The sequence below is a fragment of the Ovis canadensis genome, chromosome 12 (assembly GCF_042477335.2).
Source record: "Ovis canadensis isolate MfBH-ARS-UI-01 breed Bighorn chromosome 12, ARS-UI_OviCan_v2, whole genome shotgun sequence".
Taxonomy (NCBI): domain Eukaryota; kingdom Metazoa; phylum Chordata; class Mammalia; order Artiodactyla; family Bovidae; genus Ovis; species Ovis canadensis.
Window position 1 is genome coordinate 57,698,955 of NC_091256.1, and position 27,154 is coordinate 57,726,108.

The 27,154-nt window shown below is 53.3% G+C and overlaps 2 protein-coding genes across 18 annotated transcripts; one reads left to right on the top strand and one right to left on the bottom strand.

Moving 5' to 3' along the window:
* ICMT (isoprenylcysteine carboxyl methyltransferase) lies at positions 1 to 9,712 on the top strand. The gene is made up of 5 exons (XM_069544831.1): positions 1 to 336; positions 1,165 to 1,253; positions 2,122 to 2,291; positions 3,051 to 3,268; positions 6,388 to 9,712. Exons 1-5 carry the CDS (start codon positions 142 to 144, stop codon positions 6,568 to 6,570), a joined length of 855 nt encoding a protein of 284 aa, XP_069400932.1. The 5' UTR covers positions 1 to 141; the 3' UTR covers positions 6,571 to 9,712.
* On the bottom strand, positions 8,140 to 24,306 carry RNF207 (ring finger protein 207). Of its 17 annotated transcripts, none has more exons than XM_069544824.1 (18): positions 23,647 to 24,306; positions 23,347 to 23,537; positions 22,356 to 22,488; positions 21,103 to 21,247; positions 20,933 to 21,014; positions 20,787 to 20,862; positions 20,581 to 20,706; positions 20,139 to 20,185; positions 19,808 to 19,880; positions 19,673 to 19,741; positions 19,081 to 19,149; positions 18,837 to 18,934; positions 17,963 to 18,149; positions 17,620 to 17,805; positions 17,243 to 17,294; positions 16,698 to 16,815; positions 12,007 to 12,087; positions 8,140 to 9,058 (listed from the first exon to the last, which is right to left on the bottom strand). In XM_069544824.1, exons 2-18 carry the CDS (start codon positions 23,535 to 23,537, stop codon positions 9,016 to 9,018), a joined length of 1,776 nt encoding a protein of 591 aa, XP_069400925.1. In that variant the 5' UTR covers positions 23,647 to 24,306; the 3' UTR covers positions 8,140 to 9,015. The 17 variants fall into 17 exon arrangements, 13 of the variants coding, with proteins under 13 accessions (XP_069400925.1, XP_069400927.1, XP_069400924.1 ...); XM_069544820.1 differs by lacking the exon at positions 8,140 to 9,058 and adding an exon at positions 10,396 to 11,147; XM_069544826.1 differs by lacking the exon at positions 19,808 to 19,880 and having other exon boundaries at positions 19,673 to 19,709.
* Between the last annotated feature and the right edge of the window lie 2,848 nt (positions 24,307 to 27,154).

Here is a 27,154-nt window from a genome sequence, read left to right on the forward strand (position 1 = left end):
TCGCGAGAGCTTGCCGGCAGCGTGCAGGTCCTGGCGGCTCCTCTTCGCGGCCGGCGTCGGCGGCGCAGTGCGCAGGCGCGGCGGGCAGGTTTCCCAGGGCTACAGCCGGCGCAGCCGCCGGCCTGTCTGCCTCCCTGCGCCATGGCAGGCTGCGCGGCGCGGGCTCCGCCGGGCTCCGAGGCGCGCCTCAGCCTCGCCACTTTCCTGCTGGGCGCCTCGGTGCTCGCGCTGCCGCTGCTCACGCGCGCCGGCCTGCAGGGCCGCACCGGGCTGGCGCTGTACGTGGCCGGGCTCAACGCATTGCTGCTGCTGCTCTACCGGCCGCCGCGCTACCAGGTGCGGGCCGGACGGAGGGCCGGGGCGGGGATGGGGGCCGGGCGGGCTGGGCGTCGCGAATGGGCACTGTACCCACCCCGGGGTCGAGGTCCAGGTCGGCCGACAGCGCGGCCCACGAGAGGGGCTGCCTCCCCCGGCCGTGTTCTTAAGCAGCTGCGAGTTCAGGCTGCGGGAGGGCGTCCTCCCCGCCAGTCCTGGGGGGCGTGGGGTGCGGGCCCCCTTCGCCCGGCGGAGTGGGTGGAAAATTGCAGTTGGCGCGGTTCAGCAGCTGCGGCAGATGAGCGCGTGGGGTGGGAATGAGCGGGCCCACGAGTTCCTTTATGTAATTTGAGGTGTGGAGAACTACCTACCTACTGTCAAGTCTGAGGTCAGAGGCCCCCGCAGTAACGTGGAAGGGGCTGGGCGCGGAGTCCCGGCTGTCCCGACCGGATTCGCTGCGTGGATTTGGGAGAATCCGGCCAATACGCTAGGTTTACGCTGTTTTCCCACAGCCCTGAATAACAACAATCCTAATCGTAATGGCAGCTAAAAACTTCTATAGCACTTCCTCTTAAGTACTTTACATGGGTCATTCTCACAGCAGTCCTTAAAGGTAGGTACAGTGGTCATCCCCATGTGTAGATGGAGAAGCCCAGGTCCAGAGAGGTTAAGTAACTAGCCTAAGGCCACAGAGGTGAATTTTGGATTTGAGTCCAGGCAGCCCTGCTTCATCCCTTTAACCTCTGAGCAAGTCGACTCAATGGACTTGGTGGTGGTCTGCTTAGACCAGGAAATAAGACATATGCTCTGAACAGCCAGGTGACTGAGCCTCTTTTGGGTCCGTTTCAGATAGCCATCCGAGCCTGTTTCCTTGGCTTTGTGTTTGGCTGTGGAGTGCTGCTAAGTTTTAGCCAGTCTTCCTGGAATCACTTTGGCTGGTAAGAAGTGCTTTGGGAACCATAGTTGTGAGTCAGGGGTGGGTGGATCAGGGGGTCAGTAGTGATGGTCCCGCGTCCCTGGCTGGCTGAAGGCTAGTGAGGGTTCTGAGGGATTGAGGCCTCTAGCTTCCTAGATTCCTGCATCCCGGACCTCTAAGGTAGAAGCAGGTCTCTCGAGGCATCCTCCCTATAGATGTTCTCATCCACTGCACCTTCAGTAATGTGACCAGCCCTTCCCAGAAAGAGGGTCTTGGTCCTCAGTGACAGGAAGGGGCAAGGCTCTGGCTCGTCTTCACAGGCCTTTTCCGTCTCTAATTTCTATTAGGTCACATCTAATGCTTCCCCCACGGCCTGTGTAGGATTTTCCCTACACTATGATTTCAGTCCCTTGAGCCTTCTAGTCCCTGACCTGGATATGAACCAGTGGCTTCCAGGTAAAAAGCTTTATCTCCTATTGTCAGTACTCTGAGCCATCTAATCCTCCTTTGCTGGAATTATTTCAGTTTTTTGGATTTTTGTATTCGACATACATCACTGCTTTATTTTGATACTTCTCCTCTTTCATGTTTTACTGTGCGTAATGTCATTTTTTTTTTAAAGGCAGAAGGCCCATAATGCCTTCCTAACCTATGTTTTTCTTTTTTTTCCCCCTCCTCCTGTGATGCTCAAAGACGTAGTCCCTTTACAACCCCACTTTCTGCAAACCTCGGGAGTAATGTGGGTGCCTGTGCCTGATATCCACTCTCAGGTGACAACAGAATATCATCAGAGAGTTCAGGGACAGTTCAGAACAAACCAGCGCTTGGACTTATGGCCAGCTTAATTCTCTTGCCTCAACTTACCTTATGTTCTTTTTGTTTTTAAATAGGTATATGTGCTCCCTGTCATTGTTCCACTATTCTGAATATTTAGTCACAGCAGTCAATAACCCCAAGAGCCTGTCCTTGGATTCCTTTCTCCTGAATCACAGTCTGGAGTACACAGTCGCAGCTCTTTCTTCTTGGATAGAGTTCACACTTGAGAATATCTTCTGGCCAGGTCAGTGTGCCCTGCTCTCCCTCTCCAGGGGAGATGGGTGGCCTCCGCGGGGGCCTGAGGACAGTGGCCTGGCTTCACCTCCCAGGTCTAATCTCTCCGAGTGATTTTCCCCAGATCTCTATCCTCACTAAGCTCTTTATAAAGGGTGAGCTTCGCCTGTGAATTCCACCTCTGGATTTGAATGGGGGACATGTTGACCTTTCACTTTAAGCCCTGTGAGACATAGTTTGCACCATCTAACATGAAGTTCCAGCTTCTGATAGCTGTAACCCCAGTTTTATAATCGGGGGTCTGGATCTGTTCGTTTTCTGCGACTTGAGAAATTTCATATGAAAATGTTTACTAGCAAAAACCACTGCATCTGGTAGCTACTCTGACATTGAACTTTGTGCAACAAGTTAAATAACATATATGTAGTTCCTCAGATTCAGTAGAGGGCCAAGGTGGGAAATGCTGAGCCTTCTTTGCTTCACTTAGCTGCTCTAGTCCCCAGAGGAAGGATGGGAGCCCATCAGCTCTTTGCCTCGATGCTCTAACTGGACTGTTGGTGCTTCAGAGTAAATGGATGAACAGCACAGTTTTGGGGGCTGTGTTTTGCTTGTCATTAAGCTTCAGTGTGATGACCGGTGCTGATCCCCCACCCCCAGCATGTTTTCTAGTGTCCCAGTCTTTGGAAATAGGTTAATTTTAAGCCTGCAGAGGGAGAGCTCAGTGGTCCAGGGTCTTCACTCCCCCTTTGTCACCATCTCTGTCCTGCAGAACTGAAGCAGATCACCTGGATCAGTGCCACGGGGCTGCTGATGGTGGTGTTTGGAGAGTGTCTGAGGAAAGCGGCAATGTTTACAGCTGGTTCCAATTTCAACCACGTGGTGCAGAATGAAAAGTCGGAAACCCATACTCTGGTGACCAGCGGAGTATATGCTTGGTTCCGGCATCCGTCCTACGTCGGGTGGTTTTACTGGAGTATTGGAACCCAGGTATGGTGTCAGAATCAATACCAGTCCCCTTTAAAGTTTTTAAAAATAATACCTTAAATCGACAGATAATTCAAATACCGTGAAATTCACCATTTCAGGGTGTACGATTCAGTGGATTTCAGTGTATTTACAAATAATTCAAATACTGTGAAATTCACCATTTCAGAGTGTTCAATTCAGTGGATTTCAGTGTATTTACAAAGTTGTTGGTTCTCTCCCACCTTTTCTTTTTAAAATGTTGTGTTTATTTATTTGTTTATTGGTGGTGTCACATGGCTTGTGGAACCAGGGGTTTCTTGACCAGGGTCGAACCTGGGCCCTAGACAATAAAAGCAGAGTCCTAATCACTGGACCACCAGAGAATTACCTGTTGGTCCTTTTTTTATTTTTAATTTTTATGAATTTATTTGTTTTTGGCTGCTCTGGATATCCTTTGCTGCTCGTGGGCTTTCTCTAGCTGCAGGGAGCAGGGGCTGCCCTTCCTTGTGGTGCTTGGGCTTCTCATGGAGGTGGCTTCTCTTGTGTAGCTGTCTGCTCTAGAGCACAGTAGTTGTGGTGCATGGGCTTAGTTGCTTGAGGCATGTGGAGTCTTCCCAGACCAGGGATAGAACCCTATCTATGTCGGCAGGCAGATTCTTAACCACTGGGCCACCAGGGAAGTCCTGGTTCTTTTTATATAGGTACACACATTCCCTGCTGTGTTTCAAGTGATATTTGAATAAAAGTCAAAAGAACTGATTTAGTCTTTAGCAATTGTTGCTGTATGCTTAAACCCGGTGTCCCAAACTTGTAAACTCTCGGCGATTCTGGGTGCAGTTGCCCCATCTTTCGTACCCCTTTTCTACTTCTTTAACTTAGATTTGGAGCCTCACCCAGTGGGGTGAGGACAGAGATGTGGATGTGGGGAGAGCCCTCTGCCACTCAAGGGGCAACTTAGCTGATTTTCATTAGAAGCTGCTATTAATGAGCCCTGATGGCGCAAGTGGTAAAGAACCTGCCTTGCCAATGCAGGAGACATAAGAGATACAGGTTCGATCCCTAGGTGTGGAAGATCCCTGGAGGAGGGCATGGCTATCCCCTCCAATGTTCTTGCCTGGAGAATCCCCATGGACAGAGAAGCCTGGCGGGCTACAGTCCATAGGGTCAAAAAGAGTCGGACAGGACTAAAGTGACTTAGCACACAGCACAACACACACACAGCACGTTAGTGAGCCCAGAGTCGTGTGTCAGGTTTAATGTGAGTGATGGAGGTTTGCTGGGTCTTAGGCTGCAGACTGAGCCTTGTGGCTGGACAGTTGTCTCTTGAATCTGTTCTCTTAGACCTAGAAGGACTTGGCCAGAGTATGTGGGTAGAGCTTAGAAGATTCATCACCTCTTTGGGAATATCCAGTCTGGGCCCCAGGCATCCCATTGCAGGCTGGTACCTGGGGACCCTCTGGTGACCCTCAGTGGTATACAAGGGGCAGCTTCTTGTGCGGCATTCATTTAAAAATGTGCATTTCTGCAGCTTCCTGTGTTAACAATCACATTCTCTGGATACAGACTGATTGCAGAGGAACCATGTAGTTTGCCATAAATGCTGACTAGTAAGCCTGAGTGCTCTAGGACTCAAGGTTTTGTTTTCCTTTTTAAATTTATCTGGCTGCGTTGAGTCTTCCCTGGTGGCTTGGTCAGTAAAGAGTCTGCCTGCAGCACAGGAAACCCAGATTCGATCCCGGAGTTGGGAAGATTCCCTGGAGAAGGAAATGGCAACCCACTCCAGTATTCTTGCCTGGGAATTCCCATGGACCGAGGAGCCTGGCGGGCCGCAGTCCATGGAGTCGCAGAGTTGGACAGGACTGGGCGACTGAGCACGCACGCGCTGGCTCTCAGGTGTGGCATCTGGCTCTTTGCTGTGTCCTGGGGAATCTCCGTTGCAGTGCACACTGACCACTAGTTGTGGGCTCAGCAGTTGCGGTGGCATGTGAGGTCTTAGTTTCCTATTGGGATCGAACCCACTGCATTGGAAAGCGGATTCTTAACTAGTGGACCACCAGGGAAGTCCCTCAAGAGGTTTTCACACCTCTTTAACTGTAGATCTGTTTACACTGTGACCCAGCACACAGGTGTGTGTGAATACAGAATAAATCTTTTCTGAAACAGCCCTTACCCTGCTTGTGTACAAAACACGCTGTGTTCCAGCTTGTTAGTGTTTGTGGTGCTGTTTCTGATGGAGGGGATTGATTTCAGCTCCATGGCGGGCTGTGGCCTAAGAGTGGGAAGACCCGCTGTAGGGTCTGCTGAGAGGCCTCATGCGCCTGCCGGCCGGGTGGGTCCCAACTCTGACGTCTACTCCTTGGCCTCCCTTAAGTAGGGTGGCAGCACCACCTCAGTGGCTTGCTCTGGGGGTTGAATGGCTTACTGGTCGGTGGTAAAGGGCTTGGCCTGTGCTGGGAACACAGGAGACACTCAGTAAACAGTGGTGAGAATAAGAAGTGAGGTCTGGTCACCCACTGGCGGAAACACATCCCGGGCAGGGTTGGGGAGGGGAGGTCAGAAGGCTTCCTGAGCTGCACAGAAGTGGGCCAAGAAGCTCCTTCTCTGGACTTTGAAAGCTGTGCTGAGGAGGCACGATTGAGGGCACAGTGCTTTCTGAGCAGGGGGAGTGTTTCGAGGGAGGACAGTGTACAGTGTGCATGGGGAGGCTGGGCTGGGGGCAGAGGACCAGGGAGCTGTGGGGTGGAACGGAGCCGGTCCCCACGGGTTGGGCCGGGGCAGGAAGTGGACACACTGGGAGCCATGCAGGAAGGCAGTGGTGCTTACAGTGGGAATTCACACGTGGGGTCACCCTTATAATTTTTAGGTACCTGTCAGGTAAGAGGAACAAGAGAAAAGCAGACCAGCCAAAGCTACAGCAATGAGTGTTCAGTTCTGTTATGAAAGTGATGGTGTGATTTCAGGTCATGGTGCTCTAGCCCCGGGCTCAGGGTCTCCAAGACCCTAGTCACATATCTCGAGAGTCTCTTGGGGCCCTTGACAGGAAGTCCTCTGTGGGTGTTGGAGAGCGGCTGACGCCCTTCCGGCTCACGGTGTGGAGTCGCACTGACCCTGGCCCACTAACGCTGTGTTCCCTCCATCAGGTGATGCTGTGTAACCCCATCTGCGGGGTGAGCTATGCTCTGACAGTGTGGCGGTTCTTCCGCGACCGGACAGAGGAGGAAGAAATCTCGCTGATCCACTTTTTCGGAGAGGAGTACCTGGAGTATAAGAAGCGGGTGCCCACAGGCCTGCCTTTCATAAAAGGGGTCAAGGTGGAGCTATGACAGGCCCAGGGTGGCCCAGGCCAGGCTGGGGGCCCTCCCGCTCCTCGAAGCCTGGGGACAGAACTGCCTCCTGTCGACCACTCTACAGAATGGATTTTCTTAATCATTTTCTATGTCATCAATTACTCTTCCGGAATATCACTCAAAATCAAATGGTCAGAAGGCCTTAGGACCAAAGGAACCCCCCCCCCCCAACTCCCCTACTCCCCACCACCCTGGAGCAGCCTGCTTTTGGGCTGAATCAAGGTAGGATATAGATTAAAGGTGGACAAGAAGCAAATAACAGCAATACCCAGCAGCACCCCCCAGACGTGCCTGGGGAGTGCCTAGGCCACATTTCAGCCCTCCACGAGGCCGGGGGTGTTGAGTTATAACCAAGACCCCTGGGGAGAGAGGTGACCTCCCCCCTCACATGAGTGAGGCGCCTGCCACAGGAAGGGGCGCACGGGCTTATTTGTGTTAGAAACATGTTCAGAATCCTCACTTTAACCGAAAAACACAGACAGCACAGCTTTAACCTCCTTATTTCTGTCCTTACATGCGTGAGCTTCTCTACAGTTTAAGACGCTTCCTTTGGTTCCTCACATATCTCATCCTATTGACTTACCTATTTTTTAAAAATAGCAGTATAAACTCAAAGTAGACTTAACACAGTGTATGAGCCTCACCCTTTATTCGGCAGAAAGGCAGCATTGATGCCCCCAATGACCTGGCTGAGGCTTCAGGTTACCAAGGCTTTCCGCGCCAGGGAGACCGTGGGCCCCTGTGGCTTTCCTAGGGTCCCGGCGCCTGCTCTCCTTCCAGAAGGGCCTGGCGCTACCAGTGACAGGCATGTCAGAGATGTGCCATTCACCCTTTATCCAGGAAACGCTTCCTGGACACCTGCTCTGTGCAAGGCATTGTTAAACGTTGAGAAATACTGCTCTCCGTTTATTTGGGGGTTATTCTTATTTTACCATAGCTTATATTTTTGTGTTTTGACTTAAATGTATTAACCATTGATTCCTATGGTCTGTTCTCAAACTTCCATCATCCCTAATGCCATTTCAGATTGTCTTCCAAAGGGGTTTGAGCATAAGCAGCTATAAAATTCCAGCAAGTCGACTCATGAGAAAAATAGAGCTGAGATTTAGTCACTACTTTTGTTTTTCAAGTTTGGGGAGAGTGGTTGGCTTTACGAGTCAGACATATGAGCTCTGAGGCGCTTGTTGAATTCTGGATTAGAGAGAGGAACTTGGTCTCAGTGTGACTTCTGTCCATGAAGCCCTGCGGTGGCGCCCTTGGAGCGTGGATCGAAGGCAGCATCAGCACCTGGCTGGAGCACTGCTACACCACACCACCTGGCTTTCAAGGAGTCACTAAACCTTTCCGTGCCTAGACCTCCCCATCTGTAGAATGGGTCCATACCACCTACCTCACAGGGGTGTTGTGAAGACTTAGAAGAACGATGTCAAATGTTTTTAACACTTTGGTGAGAGAGATGACAAAACCAGTACTGTGTGAGGTACACACAACTGGACATTGGATTCACTGTACCAGATACCGGAAATGTGTGTTCAAAAAAGCATCTTACCAACTCAAAATGCTATTTATTTCTAGATTTCCTGGCCGAATTAGTGTTTTCATGATTTTATATACCAAAGAGGTGTACGGGTTCATCGGCAAGAGGTGTGACACTTGCTGGAGGGAGGACCCGACCAGCTCCAGTCTCGGCCTCCTGAGGTCTTGCCCGCCGATAGCCCAGGTGGCAGCCTCAAGGCGGTAGGTTCCTCTGGCGGGAATGCTGCCCGGTGGGATGTCAAATGCACTTAGTGTGTGTGGGGATTGAATCAGTCCTAAACTTGTCCCCCACGCCACACTCAGCAAAGTCAACCCACTTAGTAGGACTGCAGGATGGAGGTGGGTGTGGCTACAGCTTTGGCAGTGGCCCCCACTCTCCGAGGCAAAGTTGTTGCTGTGCTAGCCAGGTAGGAGCCAGCTTTCCTCAACACTGAGGGCCGTGAGGCTGTCTAGCACACAGAGAGCCGCTAATAATGCCTGGCTTTATGGACCGTAAGACTGAAGGCGCTGGCTTCTGATGGTCTGTCCCTCCTCTGCCTGCCTGCCAGGCCGGGGGCTCAGGAGGCCAGCCCTGGGGTCCCAGGGAGAGATGCTGTCACACCGCCCACCCGGGCTTGACAAGATGTTCTGCCCTGCTTTGTCCCCCAGGGCGGAAATTAGCAATTACTTAGGGATCAGAGATGAACTGCTTTGGGACAGGCTTTGGCAAGCGATCGATGTTCATCTAGCACTGAGATCTTCAGGTTATTTTTAACTTCGTAAATTTAGCAGTGCCAGTGTGCAGGGAGGAGAATCAGGTTAATGAGGTACAGGCTTTTCGGGTATTCCCGAAAGCTTTTCTTTGGGTAAGGGCCACATCGCCAGTTCCCTCCAATTAAGAAATTGTCAGGAGACTTCTTTTTCCATCGCAGGTTTCAAAGCGGAGACTCTGAAATGGAAGAGAGGCACCGCATAGAACAAAGTTGTTTTGAAGCAGTGTAAAACAAAATACTTTATGGGAGTTTGCAGGCTGGGGCCAAGAATGCTGGTTTATGGAAAAGAAGTTGTGGGGCGAACCTGACAGAAGGCAGCATACCCCACCTTTTCATGGTCATGGGCCGTTTTGTACACCTAAAAAGTAAACTCTCTTAATCCCTTTAACTTTCTAACTCTGGTTGGTTATCATGATGGGGAAATGTCCTTGAACCCAGGGGTTGCGTTAATAGTAGCGTCTCCTTTTGGTAGCAGCCCCTCCATGATGGGAATGGTGACTCGCTGGCCCTTCTCTGCACTTTCTTAACTGCCTTAGATAGTTGTGCTCTCTCTCCGCTCTGCGTTTTGCTTCTGTAGCGACTTAGCAAGGCCAGGCCACCCCCAGCCTGTCTGGCTGTGGGGGCGGTGGTGGTGGGGAGACTTGCTGTCAGTCTGCCCTCCTGGGCTCACTCCTGTGGGTCTGTCCCATAGCTAAGCTAGGAGAGTAACCTTACAGAGTAATTGCTCTTCTTTTTACATGCAGAAATGTTTATTTAAATATTGGATTTTCTTTCACAGATACTGATGATTTCCAATTCTTAAATAAAACTGTACTTGATTTCGCTATGAACAACAGTGTGACTGTGTGGGATTCAGAAACTCTTAAGGTCTTGTTACTTCCAGTTAAGAAACATCCAGAACCTAGAGCATAAAGCCAGACGTATCTGCCTCCTTGGTTCTGTTCTGAGTTCCTCCCTTTAAGGGGTGTGTTCCTCCTGTCCATACCCCCCCACCACTGTAGTGGTCCGCCCCTCCCCCACCACCGTGGAGGTCTGTGATGCTTTGGGATGGGACCTGCACACAGCAGGTATGCAGACCTTGGGTGCTGATGTGACCAGTGGACCAGTGTATTGACCTGCAGGCCCACCTGGCACATGAAAGCCACCTGAATCATTAAATCAAGCTGGTATTTGTTTAAGATGTGACTCTTGGCATCATTTTGCCGCCAGAACTTTGAGTGTTAGGTCATGCAGGTCGTTGTTCAGTTGCTTAGTTGTGTCGGATTCTGTGACCCTGTGGACTGCAGCACGCCAGGCTTATCTGTCCTTCACTATCTCCTGGAGCTTATTCAAACTCATGTTTATTGAGTCAGTGATGCCATCCAACAACCTCATCCTCTGTTGCCCCCTTCTCCTGTCCTTATCTTTCCCAACATCAGGGTCTTGCAGGTTAATTTTCATGTTTAAGTGTTCTGTTTAAGTTACACTTGACGAAAAGGCTACTGGGTAAGAATGAAAAACCGCCGGAGCAAAGTTGCGGGTGAACTGTGCTTTAACGTCATCAGAGGTACACACAGGAGAGTGACAGCAGGTGGGGACAGTCGTGGGTACAGGGGTTCGGAGGTGCTCTTTCTTCGCTTTATGAGCTCAGCCCAGGCCCCACAGTGAGAAAAGCTGGAGCAAAGGTTTTTCCCCTTGGCTGAGTCAGCACTAGGATCATGATGGGGTAGAACTTTCCAGCTAACAGCGGGGCCGTGGTTCAGAAGGAATAGGCTTTCTCTGAGGCAGAGTAGGTGCTGCCCAGTGGGTTAGTCCAAGAGGCTCGTTCATGAAATTCAGAGGGTGCACCCTGGCAGGAGTTCACAGCCCAGTATACAGGGAGGTGCAGGGTGAACTGGGATGCCTCCTGGAGCCACTGTGATAAGGGTCAGGACTCTGAACCACGAGAAGTCTAGCCTAAGCCAGAGAACCTGAAATAGGGACCTGCCGGAGTGTCTGGGTTTTATTGATGATAAATGATTACAAATTAAACAAAGAAAATGAGAACTGTCTTTTCTTCACTCTCCTGGCCTTGATTGGCTTGTTGCAAAGTGCTTGACCCTGGAACTGGTCCCAGGCTAAGCTGGGTGCTCCCTCCAGGTGGGGGCATCACCCCCGTTTTTTGATCTGGGTCTGGGCGCATCTTTGTTTTTCAGTGGAGGCTCCTCTGCAAGGCCGCCCAGAGCTCGGCTGTTTCTCAGCTCTGAGTTCTTCTCCTTCTTCTCTGCAACACTTACTGGATCGCTCCTAAAGAAACACTAGGCGTGACCCCCCTCTCCGCTCCTGTCCCCATCTCCTTGGTGTCCCAGCGCTAAAATCCACCCAGCCAGAGGCTTTTAGAACAGCAAGCCTTCCCAAAGGGCACCAGGGGGTGACCACAGCAGAACCAGAACCACACCACGTCATCTCCTAAAGGACTCATCTCGCTTCTAAGACTTGTAGCTGCAAAAATGTCCACAGTTCAGACCATTTCAGAGGTTTGTGACCCTGCTGTTTGAATCGACCCTCCCTTGAAGCAACCACTCCAGGCACTCCAAATGGTGCCTGGAGTGGTTGGGGCTGCTTTCTGCTCTGTCACCAACCCCACGGTGGCTTTGGACACAGCTGACCTCTCCCCACCCACAGGCCCTCTTAGCTCTGATTTTCTACAACTCCAGTGAAACATGAGAAGATCTGTTTCTGACAGTGTCGCTCTGTTACTGCACATTCTTTTCTCCCTCTGGCAAGTATGTTGGCAAACACTGTGGCTCCAATGAAGGAAGAAATAACCCTCAGTCACTTTTCCTTGAGTCACATGGCGTAAGAGCCAGGGTGCTCAGAGGTGTGTGGGGAAGGAAGCTGGCAGCCATGGCCATCTGTGGTTACAAAACTCCGGTCATGTCCATCCAAGTCACATCTGTCACCTACGAGGTCACTGGTTTGAAGGCACCACCCAGATTAAGAACCTCTGCAACCCCAGAATTTATACACGGAGGCCCAGCCGAGGGTGTAGAGCTGGTCAGTGTCAAGCAGGGACCAAAAGAAAACCCAAAGTCTGCCTTTATCATCTGTGTTTGTCTCTGAGATTAAATCATTCGGCCTGCTCAGGTTGAAAGACCCGCCTTACCTGGCGGGGGCCTCAGCATTCACGCCATCATCATGCATGTTTTGTGGATCGTCTGATGGTTCATCCACAGGGACCTGAAACCTGCAAGACAGAAAGCAGTTCCCGGGGTCTGGATGCAGCAGAGCCAGCCTGGTGCGGAGCCAGCCTGGTGCGGAGCCGGCCCGGTGCGTGTGCTCAGGTTCACGGCACAAACCCTAACCTGAGCACACCCTCAGGGCCCTCCTCGGGCTTTGGGCTTCAGATGTCTACGGGGGGCCAAGGCCATAACAGTGGACGAGAGAGGCTGGGCCCTGTGTTCCTGGGAGCCCTGTTCTGGTCAGGGAGACATGCCAAGGTGGGGCACCGCAGGTCTGAATCGGGGGAGTGACTGTGAGCAAGACCTGCTTTCAATAGGAGGGTTCGGGAAGGCCTCTCTGTTGATGCTCAAGCTGAGGCCTGGGTGACACGGTCCCTGGAACAAGCTGAAGCAACAACATTCCAGGCGGAGGTGGGGAAGTGGAGCCAGTCCAGCTTCTTTGCAGAACCAAAAGGCCATTGTGACAGGTGTGGGGAGGGGCTGATGAGGACAGAGGTGGGCAGGAGGGTCCCAAAAGGACTCTCAGGCCCCAGGCCACACTGACGGTGGGGTGTCTCAGAAGCAAGAGAAGAGCAAGATGAAGGCGACAGTCTAGGCTCATGATAGTTGCTCCAAGGTCAAAGGATGTAGCTGGAAGGTCGCTGATGATGGAGCAAGAGCATATCCAGGGGGTGGGGTTGAAGGGGGTTCCCAGCACTGGGAGGGGAGGAGGCAGAGGGCAACTCTAGACCAACCTGCAAAGTGGTCCATGAAGAGGGGGAGGGGCAGCCTCCCTGCTCACCCCAAACCCCCAGGAACTGGGCTCCAGCCTGAGCTCCTTTCTATTCACTGACACCAACCACAGATGCCGCTTCCCTACAGAGGTGTGACTGCCAGGATATTGCCCCTTACAGGTGGGCAGGAGCACACTACTGGCAGCCAACTGCTCACCAAAGCAGGGCACATGGAAGGGAAAGGATGCCCACAGAAAAAGCGTGGCTTAGAATGGGCACACAGTGTGAACAAGTGGGGTCTGTGACACCACGATGTCACCTCCACTCAGAGGGCCCCAGGATTACGTCCATCCTGACTGTATGTAACACCAGAGGTCAGTTCTGCTTGGTTTTGAGGTTCTATAAATGGAATCACACAGTATCTGGAGTAAACTGCACTGTCTAGGAGGACACTGTCATTAGTCCTGGGTGGACAGGAATTTGATCAAGACTCTACAAGAGGAGGACTTTCCTGGCGGTCCAGTGGCTAAGACTCCTCATTCCCAATGCAGGAAGTCTGAGTTGGATCCCTGGTCTGGGAACTAGATCCCACATGCTGCAATTAAGACTTATGTGGCAATGAAGGTCCCACATGCCACAACTAAGACCCAGGGCAGCTAAATAAGTGAATATTTTTTAAAAACTGCAAAAATTATGATGAGTGCAACCACTCAGTGTGACTTGTTAAAGTGGTCACTTAAAAGGTGGCTTGGGGCTTCCCTCATGGTTCAATGATTAAGAATCTGCCTTGCAATGCAGGGGACACTAGTTCGATCCCTGATCTGGGAAGATCCCACATGCCACAGGGCAACTCAGCCCATGGGCCACGACTAATGAAGAACCTTGAAGAACCATGCTCTTAGAGCCCGTGCTCCACAACAAGAGAAGCCAACTCAATGAGAAGCCCAAGCACTGCAACTAGAAAGTAGCCCCTGCTCACCGCAACTAGAGAAAGCTCTTACACAGCAATGAAGAGCAGCACAGCCAAAAATAAATATGTAAATAAATATTTTTAAAAGTAATAAAGTTAAAAAATAAAAAGTGGCTTGGCAGTTCTGGATGAATACAGCAATTGTACACACACACTCTTAATTTCCCTCCTTCCCAAAACTCACTAAAACTAGTAAAGGGACCAAAACAATGAGGGGGGAAATCCTCTCCAGCTTGACAGCAGGAAAGAATAACAGCAACATCTGGAAGCTGGAGAGCAGTAGACAAGTGTCCACTAATTCAGCAGACCTGAGAAGCTGCAGTCCCACCAGTCCCCACCACAGAATCCCCAGGGCCCCAGGAACAGGCAGTCCCATTGCTTCTGCAGCTCAGGGGTTGGGACTGAAATAGGACAGTGAAGGTTAAGATCCCTACCTCTGAACAGCTGCAACCCCCCAACCCTGAATTCGGAAAGGTTAGTCCCTGGGAGGGTATGACACACAGATGAGAACTACTAAAAACCAGAAAATTAGGTGTGCAGACAAATGATCCACATGGTGACCTTCCAGGAAGGAAACTGGGCAAAGATCTAAAACTGACATTGGGGCATTAAAAAAAATGAATCATAGGGCTTCCTTGGTCGCTCAGTGGTAAAGAATCCTCCTGCCAATGCAGGAGACACGGGTTCGATTCCTGGTCTGGGAAGATTCCACATGGTGCAGAGCAATTAAGCCTGTGCTCCACAGCTACTGAGCTTATGTTCTAGAGTCCAGGAGCTGAAACTACTGAGCCCATGCGCCACAACAATGGACGCCTCCTCAATGAGAAGACTGCTCGTGGCAACTAGAGGGCAGCCCTTGCTCTCTGCCACCAGAGAAAAGCCTGAGCAGCCACGAAGACCCAGAACAGCTAAAAGTAGAAAGAAAAAAAAAAGGCAAAACAAAAAACCCCACTTACCCAGATGCCTCACATGACCCACGTGCTCAGAGCTTGAGCCTGCTCTCCCCCACCTCATTCCTAACATGAAGAGGCAATCAAAGATTTCCTGACATCTGACCAAAGCCTTTATCATGAAAGGTAGAAACCGAAACGAAAAGTAACTTGGAGAAAACAGCCTTCATGGAGAAGGAAACTTAAAAAAAAAAAAAAGCAAAAAAGTCTATCAGCTCTATCGTGTCCATGAAACAACAGAATGCTATGTAACTAGAGCAGTCAAAGTACCAAAAACACCTCTTTGGAAGTGAAAGCCAATTTATAACATTTAAAAGAGCTCTTGGGGACCACCCTGGTGGTCCAGTGGTCTCTGTGCTCTCAATGTGGGGAGCATGGGTTCAATCCCTGGTCTGGGAACTAGACCCCACATGCCACAGCTAAGAGCTCAAGTGCCACAGCTAAAGATCACAATGCAGTAATGAAGATCTAAGATCCCACGTGCTGGAACTAAGACCCAGTGCAGCCAAATAAATATATTGTTTAAAATAAAAGAGCTCTTGGAAATTTTCTTCAAAAATGAACTAAATAGACAAGCTGGAAGATAAAAGAAGAAATCGCCCAGAAAGTATGGCAGATTAATGAAGAGATGGAAAAGAAAGGACTGAAAAGGGAAGGTAAATCAGAGGACCAGCCACAGAAGGCCAGTATTCAATAAGAATTTCAGAAAGTGGAGAAAATCAATTAACCAGTTCAAAAAGAAACATGCCCAGACAAGGACACATATTTCCAGATTGAAAGGACCAACTGGTATCCAATGGATAGAACGTTTGCTATTGTTTACTTGCTAAGTCATGTCCTATTCTTTGCAACCCCATGGACTATAGCTAGACCTGCACCAATGTGAAATTTTATAACACTGGGAACAGAGAAGATTCCACAAGCTTCTAAAGAGAATAAGTAGGTCACATTACAAGGATTAGGAATCAAAATGCTTTCAAACTTCTCAAAGACAACCTTGGAAGCTAGAAGACAATAGAGCATTGCCTTTAAAGGAGATAATTCCCAATCTAGAATTTCCATTTAGAATTCAATACCCAGCAAAACTATCAGTCAGTCAAGCACGAAGGCAGAATAAAGATACTATAGGAACTTCCCTGAAGGTCTAGTGGTTAAGACTCCAGCGTTCCAATGCAGAGGACAAGTGTTCAATCCCTGATTGGGAATAAGATCCCACATGTCTCACAGTATGACCAAAAGATAAAAAGAAAGATACAGCAGACTTATGCTGTTCAAAACATGTTTGTCCTATCTTCTCAAGATGCTGTTTGGAGGATAGAAAGTGAAAGTGAAGTGAAGTCGCTCAGTCGTGTCTGACTCTTTGCAACCCCATGGACTGTAGCCCACCAGGCTCCTCCATCCATGGAATTTTCTAGGCAACAGTACTGGAGCCACCAAATCATGAACGAAGGCACGTGGCATATTGGAGTCAGGAGATCTCACTTTGGAACAAGGCGAATGGAGTCCCCTGGAGGGTGGTAGAAGGAGAATCCAGGCTGACCACTGTGTACCAGTGCTACAGGGCAACCACCATGGGGCTTGTGACTTAAGAGGCAGGCACATTGAGGACTTGCCACCAAGAAACCCTCTGCCCCAGTAACACTCCCTGTGCCCAAGGATGGTGCTGAGAGTCTGGTACAGGTCATTGTCTAGACTTGGTTTAACCATGGGCTGGGGAAGTTCTCTCTCCTCTGTGTCCTGCTGCCTGGATCAGCTGAAGATCGTCATTTCACCCCCAAAGTGTAAAGATGTGGGTGATGTGTGCCTAGAAGCAGAAACTCAGAGCAGCCCACTCATTCTGTGTTTTAGCCGAGGTCCAGCACCTGACCTGCCCAGATCATGACCTGGCCCACTTCCCTGACAGGAACTCTCCCAATGGTGTGGCACTTTCTCTATCCACATCCTGAAGTATCTTGGTTCCCTCAGAATACCTCCAGCCTCACCTGGGCTCCAGTCGCTCCTTCACCTTGGCAATGGAGCGGATGTAGGGCGTGATTTGCTTGGTGATGGTGGTCAGGTAGGCATTCTCCTGCTTCAGCTGGAGAAGGTCATGGAGCTGGGCTGTGGGGGCCCAGGCCAGAGCATTAGGTCTTGTTGGCTTCAGATCCTCACTCTCCAGCCTCGATCCATGTAAATATCCCAACTATTTGAGTGATTACCTCTAATTAAAGCATGAGGTAAGATTCCTAAAGTCATCCTACTTACTGAATTCTGACCTCAGATATATTTTTGGGGGGTCACTTAGCAGCTGTGAGTCAAGAACTAAGTGGGGGACTTCCTGGTGGTCCAGTGGCTAAGACTCCACACTCCCAATGCAGAGGATTTGGGTTAGATCCCTGGTAAGGGAACTAGATCCTCCATACCACAACTAAGACCCGGCACAGCCAAATAAATAAGAGCTTGGGAGTTTGAATCTGGTTATCGGGTAACTGGCTTCCTGCCCCTGAAAGCATGTGGAGGGGAGCACTCAGTAGCAGCTGCCCGGGACCTTCATATATCTCCTGTTCGTTAGCCACCCGCTGGTAGGAGTCCTCCCAAATCTGAAAGAGAAAGTAAGTTGGATATTGCACATGGCCGAGTTGGAAGTTCCATCGGGGCCATTTCTGTCCTCTAGCTGCTCAGAACCACAGGGTGCTCCCAGGCAGTTCCTGGGTTCCAGGCAGCAGAGACCCAGGTTCCAGAGCCTGTGAGGGCCTCCTGGGGCCCCAGGCCGAGTCCCCCCACCCCACCCCATCCCCCCACCCCACCCCCACCCCCACCCCCCACCCCCCCACCCCCGGCCCCGCCACTTCCTGTCTGGGGGTAGCAGACCGACATGCTGACAGGTGGGGCTGCAGGGGAGAGAGGTGCCTTGGGAGGGGCTACCTCCTGGAAGACTGCTCTCAGGCCCTCCACGGAAGCATACTCCGAGGCGATCTGGGCGTCCACCTGCAGGGCCTTGTGTAAGATGTCGCCCATGATCTCAGCTTTGATGAGCGAATGGTGCTTGGTGAGGTCCCGGTGCAGCTCCTGTACCTGGTCCTTCAGGTTCTGCATCTCTGCCTGCAGGCGCTGGGGGAGGGGAGAGACCAGTGTATGCCTGTGTGCCCTGCAGGCTGGGTGCACTGCGGGGCCTCGGTGGAGGTGCACCTGGCAGCCCTGGTGGCCGGATGAGGTTTGGCCACAGCACTTTGGCCCGTTCCTCGCTGGCCAATCCCCGCCCCCTCACCCGGTAGGAGTCCTCATAGTGGCGGCAGTGCTCCGTGAAGGGTGAGTCGTTGCCCTCCGCCAGCAGCACCTTGGTACTGATGGACCGGTGCAGTGTGGGCTTTTGGACCGGCGACCCCAACATCTTCCCTACCGGGGAAGGGCAGCCGCGCCCCCTCAGCACCTTGGGGCCTGAGCCCCCTGCGAGCCTGGGGAGAGAACTCGTGTGGATGTGGCTGTGGGGGTCCAGAGGGTCCTCCCTTACCCCAGCCTCTCACCCCAGGTGGCACACCAGAACCACGCAGGGGCCCTCAATAAACCTGATGCCAGGCTTTGTCCACCCAAGACCAATGACATCAGCAGGGTATTTTTAAAAGTTGAGAGTTATGCCAGCATGCAGAAGAGTCCATCAGGATGTCCTCAGGGCTGGTCCCCAGCACACCGTAAGTTCATGCACACACGCGGGACCTTGCAAATTTGGCCTGATACCCAGTCTCCTATGCCTGGGGCCCTGGGACCCTTGGCAGACAACCCCAGCTTAGGCATTTCTCCTAACTCCTAGGGATATCCAGCTCTTTAGACTGACCCCCATTCCCAGAAGTCAGACCCCCTGTGGCTTCTGGTGACCGAGACCCCACTCTAAGCTACCCTTCCTTTCAGGGCTTAGACACCCCAATCCAGGTGCACAACTGCGGTTGGGGGCAGCCCCTGAGTCCTCCTGTTTACCCCTGACGCGGCTCCAAGCCCAGTCTACGTGGGCTTCCGACCAGGATGGCTGCTTTCAGGCTGGGCAGGCTCCCGCGTGGGAGCTTGGTGAGCTGAGAAAGTCTGCCCCCACCCCAGCGGAAATCTTGTGCCCGCCTCCCCGTTCCCGGTCCGGCGCCCTCGCGGCTCACGTGCTAGTGCCACCCCCAGCACCCGCCGCGCGGCGTGGCCCCAGCAGCAGTAGCGGCTCCAGGCAGCGCGCGAACTCGGCGCGGTGGTCGCTGGCGATCTGGATGGCAGGATGAGGTCGTGAGGTAGGTCCCTCCCCTGCGGGCCCGCGCCCCCGCCCGCGGCCCACCCCATGCCGCGGTCTCCCCTGCCCACTTTGCGTCCTCGCCCTTGCCTCCACCCCCGGCCCACCCCGCGCCCCCGCACCTTGCTGCTCTGTGCCGGCCGCAGGCGATGTGGCCGCGTGACGATGCCCTGCAATCTCTCCATCAGCTCCTGCGGCCGGGGGAGGGGGAAAGGGGAGGGCTTTCAGGTGGCTGGGGTGACACTGAGGGGAGGGGTCCGGAGGGCGAGTCTGCCTTTAGGATGGTTACTTGCCTTCAGATCCTCCCTGGGATTGGCCGGATGTCCACCCCAACCTCCCCCACCCCAAATCGACAGGAAAAGTTGGGGTGTCTGGACTTCAGTAGACTCTGCATTTTGGGGGAGGAGGTTTATGCTCCCTCCAGGCTCTGCTTGTCCTCTTATTTATTTATTGGCTGCACTGGTGGCTTTGGGGGATCTTAGTTCCCCCGCCCGGGACTGAACCTTGCAGAATCCTAACCACTGGAGACCACCAGGGAATTCCCTGCTGTCCTCTTAAAAGGGCTCCGCTGGCCCCCAAGTAGTTTGTAGATGACAATGTGGAGGAGGTAGCCAGCCTCCAGGGAACAGGCTGCCCAGCCCTGAAGTAGGGGTCTCAGATGTGCACATTGGGTTCCTGCTGGGGAGGGGGGACCCAGGAGCTGGGGGCACTCACGTAGCCCAGGTCCAGGAACTCGGCCTTGTTGGCCAAGCTGAGGAAGGAAGAGCAGATGACCAGGTGAACCTGCAAGAGGGACACTGCTCAGTGCCTGGGCGGGGTGTCCAGCCCCATGCCCGCAGCTCTCCTTACCTGCAGGGTGGGCAGCAGAGTGGCCAAATGGGAGAGCTGCTCCTTGAAGGCCTTGTCCTTCTCTTCATACTGGCTGGGGGAGGGGCAGGCAGCCTCATCTCCAAGAGGAGGGCTGCCCACCCCCACCTGGGTGGAGCCTCAGAACTGGGTGGTTTCATCTCCCCACCCACTTTATGCATCCTTCCCTGTCTCCCCTTCCCTGAGCCACCCTGCCTTCCCCCCATGGGGTGGACACCTGGATGTCTTGCTCTTAGGTGGGATGGGGCTGGCCTAGGCTCCAGCTGGTGTCTGGAGGTCAAGGGGCAGAGGGTGGAGACCTGCCACCACTCACCTCTGCACGGCCTGCAGCAGCAGCGCTTTCCTCTCTGACAATTTGTCCTGGGAAGAACGGTCCACTAACTGACTGAGCAGACTTGGCCCTGCTCCTTCCCAGCACTCTCCCAGGCTCCTGGGCCCCAGCCACACAGCTGCTTAGGCTGGCTCTCTCTCCAGCCCACAAGCTCTGCTACCCCCGCCTGGGAGCACCATCAGCCTCATCTTCAATGTCACCTCCTACAGGAAGTCTTCCCTGACCACATCACATCACAGACCCCAGCCTAGGGCGGGCCCTTGCTCCTCCTCTGAATTTTCCGGGCTACTGAGATTAACTCCTGAAAGTAGTTTAGTGCTTGCTACACTGGAATCTCTAGGAGGGCTGGGGCAGGCCTGGGCCCCAGTCAGGTCATGCTGATAAGGATTCTGGGCTGTAGCTGTTTAGTCCCCCTACCCCTCACCTGCATGCTGCTGAAGAGGGCCTGGATGGCGGCCTCCTCCTCCGCCGCGCTGCGTCGCACCTCCTCCACCATCGCCTGCAGCAGCTCGATGGCTTCTCGAGTGGCGGTCTGCAGGGCCTTCACCTCCTGGGGACAGGGCAGCCTCAGCCTCCTGGGGGCGCGCGTTCCCAGCCCCGGCCCCGGGGCGCCCAGCAGCCCGCGCTCACCAGCACCGCCTGCTGCAGCCGCTCGCAGCCCTGGACGTAAGCTGACTCGAGGTCCACGCAGTGGACGCGGCTCTCCCTGCAGGGACCCCGCGCGTAAGCCCCGCTCCGGGACGCTCGCCAGCCCACCTCCTGCGCCCTCTACCCACCCCTGCATGTCCCGGAAGCAGCGGATGCACAGCAGCGACTTCTTGTCGGTGGAGAACAGGACATAGGGCTCGGAGTGCAGCGCTGCGGCGGGGGCGGCGGTGAGGGCGCCGGCCAGCGCCCGCCCCCATCCCCGCCTGGCGCCGGCCCCGTCCCCGCACGCCGCACTCACTGCACTTCTGGAGCACGTCGCGGCTGCGCTGGCCCAAGGCCACGATGTCGTGGCGCGCGAACATGCGTGCCCGGTGCGTCTCGTCTCGGCAGCGCGCGCACAGCGGCTGCCCACACGTGTTGCAGAAGTACGTGGTCTCCGCGTCCTGCGGACAGAGCTTGGGCTCAGCCCGCCGGTGAACTGGAAGCCTGTGTTTTCGTCTCCGGCAGGGCAGGCGCAGGGCCTCCGGCAACCCTTTCATGTAAACCCGACGCGCAGCGCTCTGTATCCCCAGTTTACAGACGAGAATATAGAGGTTCAGAGAGTAGGTGAGGGGGAGGTACCCAGAACAGGCTTGAGGAGGGGGTTCCCCAGGGTTGTGGGGAGGGCAGATACTGTATTTGCAAAACATTTAACCTACAACAGAAACGTATGTGTGCCCGTGGGCAAGACCTGTCAAGCCCCTCTTGGCACCCTCAATAGGAGCCACATGGCTGTGTTCACCCCAGCCATTTGAAGTTGGGACTTGACTGGGAGGGGAAAGGGGTGAAGGTGTGCAGGTGCCCTTCCCTGTGGCTGAGAGTCCAAGGCATCGATCCCAGGAATGGATATGAAAACACAGACCCCCAACTTCTTTGGCATTCAAGGCCATTTCCTCCTCAAGCTCTCCGTACCTCCGGCCCCTCACCTACTGCTCATCTCCATACTTCTGGGTAGCATATATTCTAGAACTTGCCAGCACACCCTGACCTTTTGCTCCTGTACAGACATCCTCCTGGGATTCCTCAGACCAGGTTCCACAGTCTGGAGAGAGTCCCCTGTGCACTTCTCAGTCCAGCCCAAACCTGGCCTCTGCTCCCAGGTCCTTCAGGATGACCTCTCCCCCAAAACACAGTGTGCTCACATCCCCTGTCCTCTCTGGCTGCAGATAGCGGCTTGCGGCTACCCAGGTAGCAGTGGACCCTGGAGGGACTCCAGGTCTGTGCACTGGATTGCTCTTCCTGTTCCATATCACAACTCTGCCCTGAGTTGGGGGCCAGTAAACTACCCCCAAATCCAAGTGGCTTTAACCCCTGCACCTAGCAGACTGTTGGTTCAAGTGAGTTGTTTCGGACTTCAGTCTCCATACCAGTAAAATGGGGCCTCTGTTCTGGATAGGAGGTGCCTTAGAAAGGGGCTGGAGAGCCCGCTGTTGGGTGATTCTCTGAGGATATGGCATCAGGACAGTGCAGCCTGGCACCCTCCGCTCCCCACTGCACCCCAGGTGCCCCTGCCTGCTTGCCGCACTCCAGGTCGCAGTTGGCACAGCGCACCACCTCGGTGCCATCCCCTGAGCTGTCCACCAGGAACTGCAACAGCCGATCCACTGGAGGGAGCCCGCTGGGGCCCTTCACCACCGTCTGGTGCCTGTGGAGAAGCTTCGGCCTAGCTCCAGATGCCCCTTCCCCAAGGCTCCCTACCCACTTCCTACTGTGTACATTCCAGGCGGAACTAAAAATAGGGTGGGAGGTGGGGTGCCTGCAGGCCTGACATCTATAAATATTTCAGCCAGTGCGTACTCCAACTGGTCCCTTCCCAGCCCTGGAGGGATCCTGGGAGGGGGTTGGTGACTCAGGGTGTCAAAGGCAGAAGCCTCCCTTCAAGCCCCTCTCACTGCATTAGGCAAATTCAGGGCCACCCCAGGTATCCTGAGCTTCCCTGGTAGCCCAGCGGTTAAAGAATCCACTTGCAATGCAGGGGACAAAGGAGGCTTGGGTTCAATCCCTGAGTCAGGAAAATCCCCTAGAAATGGCAACCCACTCTAGTATTCTTGCCTGGAGAATCCCATGGACAGAGGAGGAGCCTGGTGGGCTACAGTCCATGGGGTCACAAAGGCTCAGACCAGCTGAGCACAGATGCACAGGTAGCTTGAGCCAATGTAACTTGCTACTTTGACCTGAGACTTAAGGACCCCTAAGCGAGTCATTGAGAGTGTCCCGACGCTGAGCTGAGATCACCTACTCCAGCAGCATCCAATTCCACAGCACAGGCACTCTAGCCTGCCCTTGCCCCCCGATTTATCTTGAGAGGCCTTGGGTTATAATCCCAGGTCTCAGTTACCCTGATCTGTAAAATGGGCAGGAGCCTTCACGATCTCTGGCAGAGAGGCACCAGCTGGGTGCAGTCTCTCCCAGCCTTCTTCCTGAAGAGTCTTGGCCTCCCAGCACCCAGATCCCTTCCCAGAGGGAGCCAGCCTCCCCTCCTCCGAGGTTTCCAGGCACTCACTGGCACAGAGGGCAGGCGAGGCGGCCATCAGTAGCGCGGCCACGCAGGCAACCGGCGCAGAACTCGTGAAAACAGTCCAGCAGGCAGGGGCGCTCATACTGCGCGTGGCACAGCGGGCACACGAGGGGGTGGCCGCTTGTCCCGTCCAGGGCGCCTGGGCCCTCCAGAGGCGTGAAGATAGCTCCGGACATCTTCAGGGACAGCGCAGGAGGGCGGTGGAACGCCCTTGGTTGGGGAGGGCTCTCACCGTGCCCGCGACGGCATCCGCAGCCCCCCGTCCCCTGCGCCGGTCCCCCTTACCTGTCCGGCCCGGACCCTTCGCGGCGTCCAGAGATCGTGGAGCGGGGGAGCAGCTAGGGTTCAGGGCTGGGGGCTAGCGCGCCGGGGCGGGGAGGATGGGCAGGAGGCGCGCAGAGAGGCCAGACCCTGTGGGTCCTCCCACTTCTCCGAGGCGGCCCCTGGAAGGTCAGTGCATCCTACCCAAAGCCCGGCCTCCCTCTTTACCCCCCACCTAACCTCCCCTTACTCCCACCTCAGGAATTCTGCCGGTGTCCTCTGGATGACCCGCAGGCGGCACCCCTTCCGCCCCCCGGTGCTCCGGTCCACCTTTCCCAGGTCGGCGGCTGCTGCCTCGCCGCGAGGGCCTGCACCGAATGAACTCCGCGCTCCCCCACCGCTCTGACCCAGGGCCCCGGTCACAGCCACGGCCACGGCCACTGTACCCTCCGCCCGGAGGAGGAGTGTGGCGGGAACGCGCGGCTGGAAACGACCCCGTGGGGCTAGGGTTCGAAACTTGGACTGGATCCGGCCCGGGATGACAGAGCCCCGAGCCCGGAGTCGCCGGAGCGCCGCACAGAGCGGAGCCCGAGGGCCCTGGCTGCGGGCTCCTCAGGGGTGTATGGCCCCCCGGCCAGGCTGGCTGTGTCGGGTCGGACTTGGCCGGGACAGGAGTTTGCCTGCGCGGTCCTATTACCTCAACGGCCAGTTGAGGGCGCCCGAGAGCAGCAGCCGCCCCTCCCACCCATTGGCTTGGGAGGCACGTGAGAGGGCTTGGCAGGCCAGGGCTGCGTTTGGCAGGTTGGGGGCCCCCGTCCGACCTCTCAGAGCCTCGGGGTGGGTTAGAAAGGGGGACCTCCCGGTGATCAGGGCAGATTTCAATGAAGTGAAATGCACGTCCCAAGCCTCCAAATAATTAAGACCCCAGCCCCATCAGCAGCGGAGTGCCCCACGAAGAGGTAGGTTCGGGAGGGAGAGAGCGAGAGAGGACTCGCTGAGCCTTTCCACCTGGGTCCTTCTGCCTTTCTTGGGCTGCCGTATACTTGTTTCACGCAGGGTGATTTTCTCCAAATCGCCTGCTTTCTCTGCACATGCCATCCTGAGCTCCTGGAGAGCAGCCCCGTCTCTGCTCCCGCCACCGCCCCACCCCACCCCCGACCCCGTCCCGGAAACCAGGGTCAAGCCACAGCCTGACCCATGGAAAGTGCTCAATTAAATCTTACTAATCAGTTAGAAAAAACTAGGAGATAATATTCTAGCTGGGTTTTGAAGGATGAGTAGAAGTTTGCAAGGGAGAAGAAAGGAAGTGAATTTTAGGCAGGAAATACCTATTCTTTTCAGGGTTGATAGCTTATGGTGGTAGGTGTCGAGTTTGTGGTCTCTGAAGGAGGTTTCATTCCAGAACCAAAGATGCAGTCTCAGTCACTCAGAGCTTTGTGCAGCAAATATTTTAATGAAATGAAAGGACTGAGAAAGCTTCTGATCAGAAGAGGGTAGGAAGAGTACCCACTTTGCTAGATTGAGCAGGGCATTATACACTTTTGAGCTGGCTGCTGAAAATAGATAAAAAGAATACCTCAAGACTGAAAGTTTTACCAGACCCTTTCCCAAGCCATATATCCTGAGATAACTTTGACACAAGATTCAGTTCAGTTCAGTTCAGTCGCTCAGTCGTGTCCAACTCTTTGCGACCCCATGAATCGCAGCATACCAGGCCTCCCTGTCCATCACCATCTCCCGGAGTTCACTCAGACTCACATCCATCGAGTCCGTGATGCCATCCAGCCATCTCATCCTTCGTTGTCCCCTCCTCCTCCTGCCCCCAATCCCTCCCAGCATCAGTCTTTCCAATGAGTCAACTCTTTGCATGAGGTAGCCAAAGTACTGGAGTTTCAGCTTTAGCATCATTCCTTCCAAAGAAATCCAAGGGCTGATCTCCTTCAGAATGGACTGGTTTGATCTCCTTGCAGTCCAAGGGACTCTCAAGAGTCTTCTCCAACACCACAGTTCAAAAGCATCAATTCTTCAGGGCTCAGCCGTCTTCACAGTTCAACTCTCACATCCATACATGACCACAGGAAAAACCATAGCCTTGACTAGACGGACCTTAGTCGGCAAGGTAATGTCTCTGCTTTTGAATATGCTGTCTAGGTTGGTCATAACTTTTCTTCCAAGGAGTAAGCGTCTTTTAATTTCATGGCTGCAGTCACCATCTGCAGTGATTCTGGAGCCCCCCAAAATAAAGTCTGACACTGTTTCTACTGTTTCCCCATCTATTTCCCAAGAAGTGATGGGACCAGATGCCATGATCTTCGTTTTCTGAATGTTGAGCTTTAAGCCAACTTTTTCGCTCTCCTCTTTCACTTTCATCAAGAGGCTTTTTAGCGCCTCTTCACTTTCTGCCATAAGGGTGGTGTCATCTGCATATCTGAGGTTATCGATATTTCTCCCGGCAATTTTGATTCCAGCTTGTGTTTCTTCCAGTCCAGTGTTTCTCATGATGTACTCTGTATATAAGTTAAATAAGCAGGGTGACAATATACAGCCTTGACTACTCCTTTTCCTATTTGACACAAGATTAGCCAGGGAGAATGGGTTCCAGGCAACATGCGTCTGGGAGAGATACAGTGTTGCTGAGAAACAGGTTCCCAGGCAAGATTTGTTACAATTATAATCATTAACATAGAGCCTAAGTAAAACATACCCATGAGTAAGATGTATTACTGCTCTGTATGATTAGCTCCAGATCTAAAGAAAAGCCAGCTCTCAGGCAAGATACATTGTTACACAAGGCTTAAGGAAAGCATGAGCAAGACACATTATTGCTTGTGCAGCCTATGTGACTAAGGCAAAAGAACTGGAACAAGAATGTTCACTTCCTCCTTAAAGGAGCCTTGGACTCCCTATCAACCTGCCTAAGTTAATGCTAGAACAGTCCTCTCTAGCCCCTGTGCTCCAAGTCATAGTAACGGTGGCCAGTGTTTACAGGTCAAGGTACTATTCAAAGTTCTTTTACTTGTATTATCTCAACTAATCCTGACCATTTTTTAAAAAGTGAAAGTGTCAGTTGCTTAGTTGTGTCCTGACTGCAACCCTATGGCTAGAGCCAGTCAGGCTCCTCTCTGTCCATGGAATTCTATGGGAAAGAATACTGGAGTGGGTAGCCATTCCCTTCTCCAGGGGATCTTCTGCATTGCAAGCAGATTCTTCACCATCTGAGTCACCAATTCTGACCACCTTACAGCCTTACTATTTGAGTAGTATCAATATTTACTGAGCATCCACCATGGGCCCTATACATAGAAATGGACAAACCAGGTTCACCAATACACAAATCAACAAATACAACAAGGACAGACTCTGAAGACTCTTAAATACTCTGAAGTTAAGAATCGGGATGGTGTGATGGAGGGCAGCTGGGAGGAGGTGGAGCTGAAGACACACTAGATAACCATGGATGGGCAGAGCTCCTGGAGGATGAGAAGAAATGAGACACAAGAAAAGCCAGGAAGAGTTCAAAGCTGAGCCAATG

Coding starts and splice junctions, on each gene's coding strand:
- ICMT (XM_069544831.1), top strand. CDS start 142: ATGGCAGGCTGCGCGGCGCGGGCTCCGCCGGGCTCCGAGGCGCGCCTC. Junction 1,254..2,121: donor TCCTGGAATCACTTTGGCTG/GTAAGAAGTGCT, acceptor GTTTTTAAATAG/GTATATGTGCTCCCTGTCAT. Junction 2,292..3,050: donor TGAGAATATCTTCTGGCCAG/GTCAGTGTGCCC, acceptor TCTGTCCTGCAG/AACTGAAGCAGATCACCTGG.
- RNF207 (XM_069544818.1), bottom strand. CDS start 23,537: ATGTCCGGAGCTATCTTCACGCCTCTGGAGGGCCCAGGCGCCCTGGAC. Junction 20,863..20,932: donor TGCTTCCGGGACATGCAGGG/GTGGGTAGAGGG, acceptor GGGTCCCTGCAG/GGAGAGCCGCGTCCACTGCG. Junction 20,186..20,580: donor CCCTCTTCAGCAGCATGCAG/GTGAGGGGTAGG, acceptor CGTTCTTCCCAG/GACAAATTGTCAGAGAGGAA.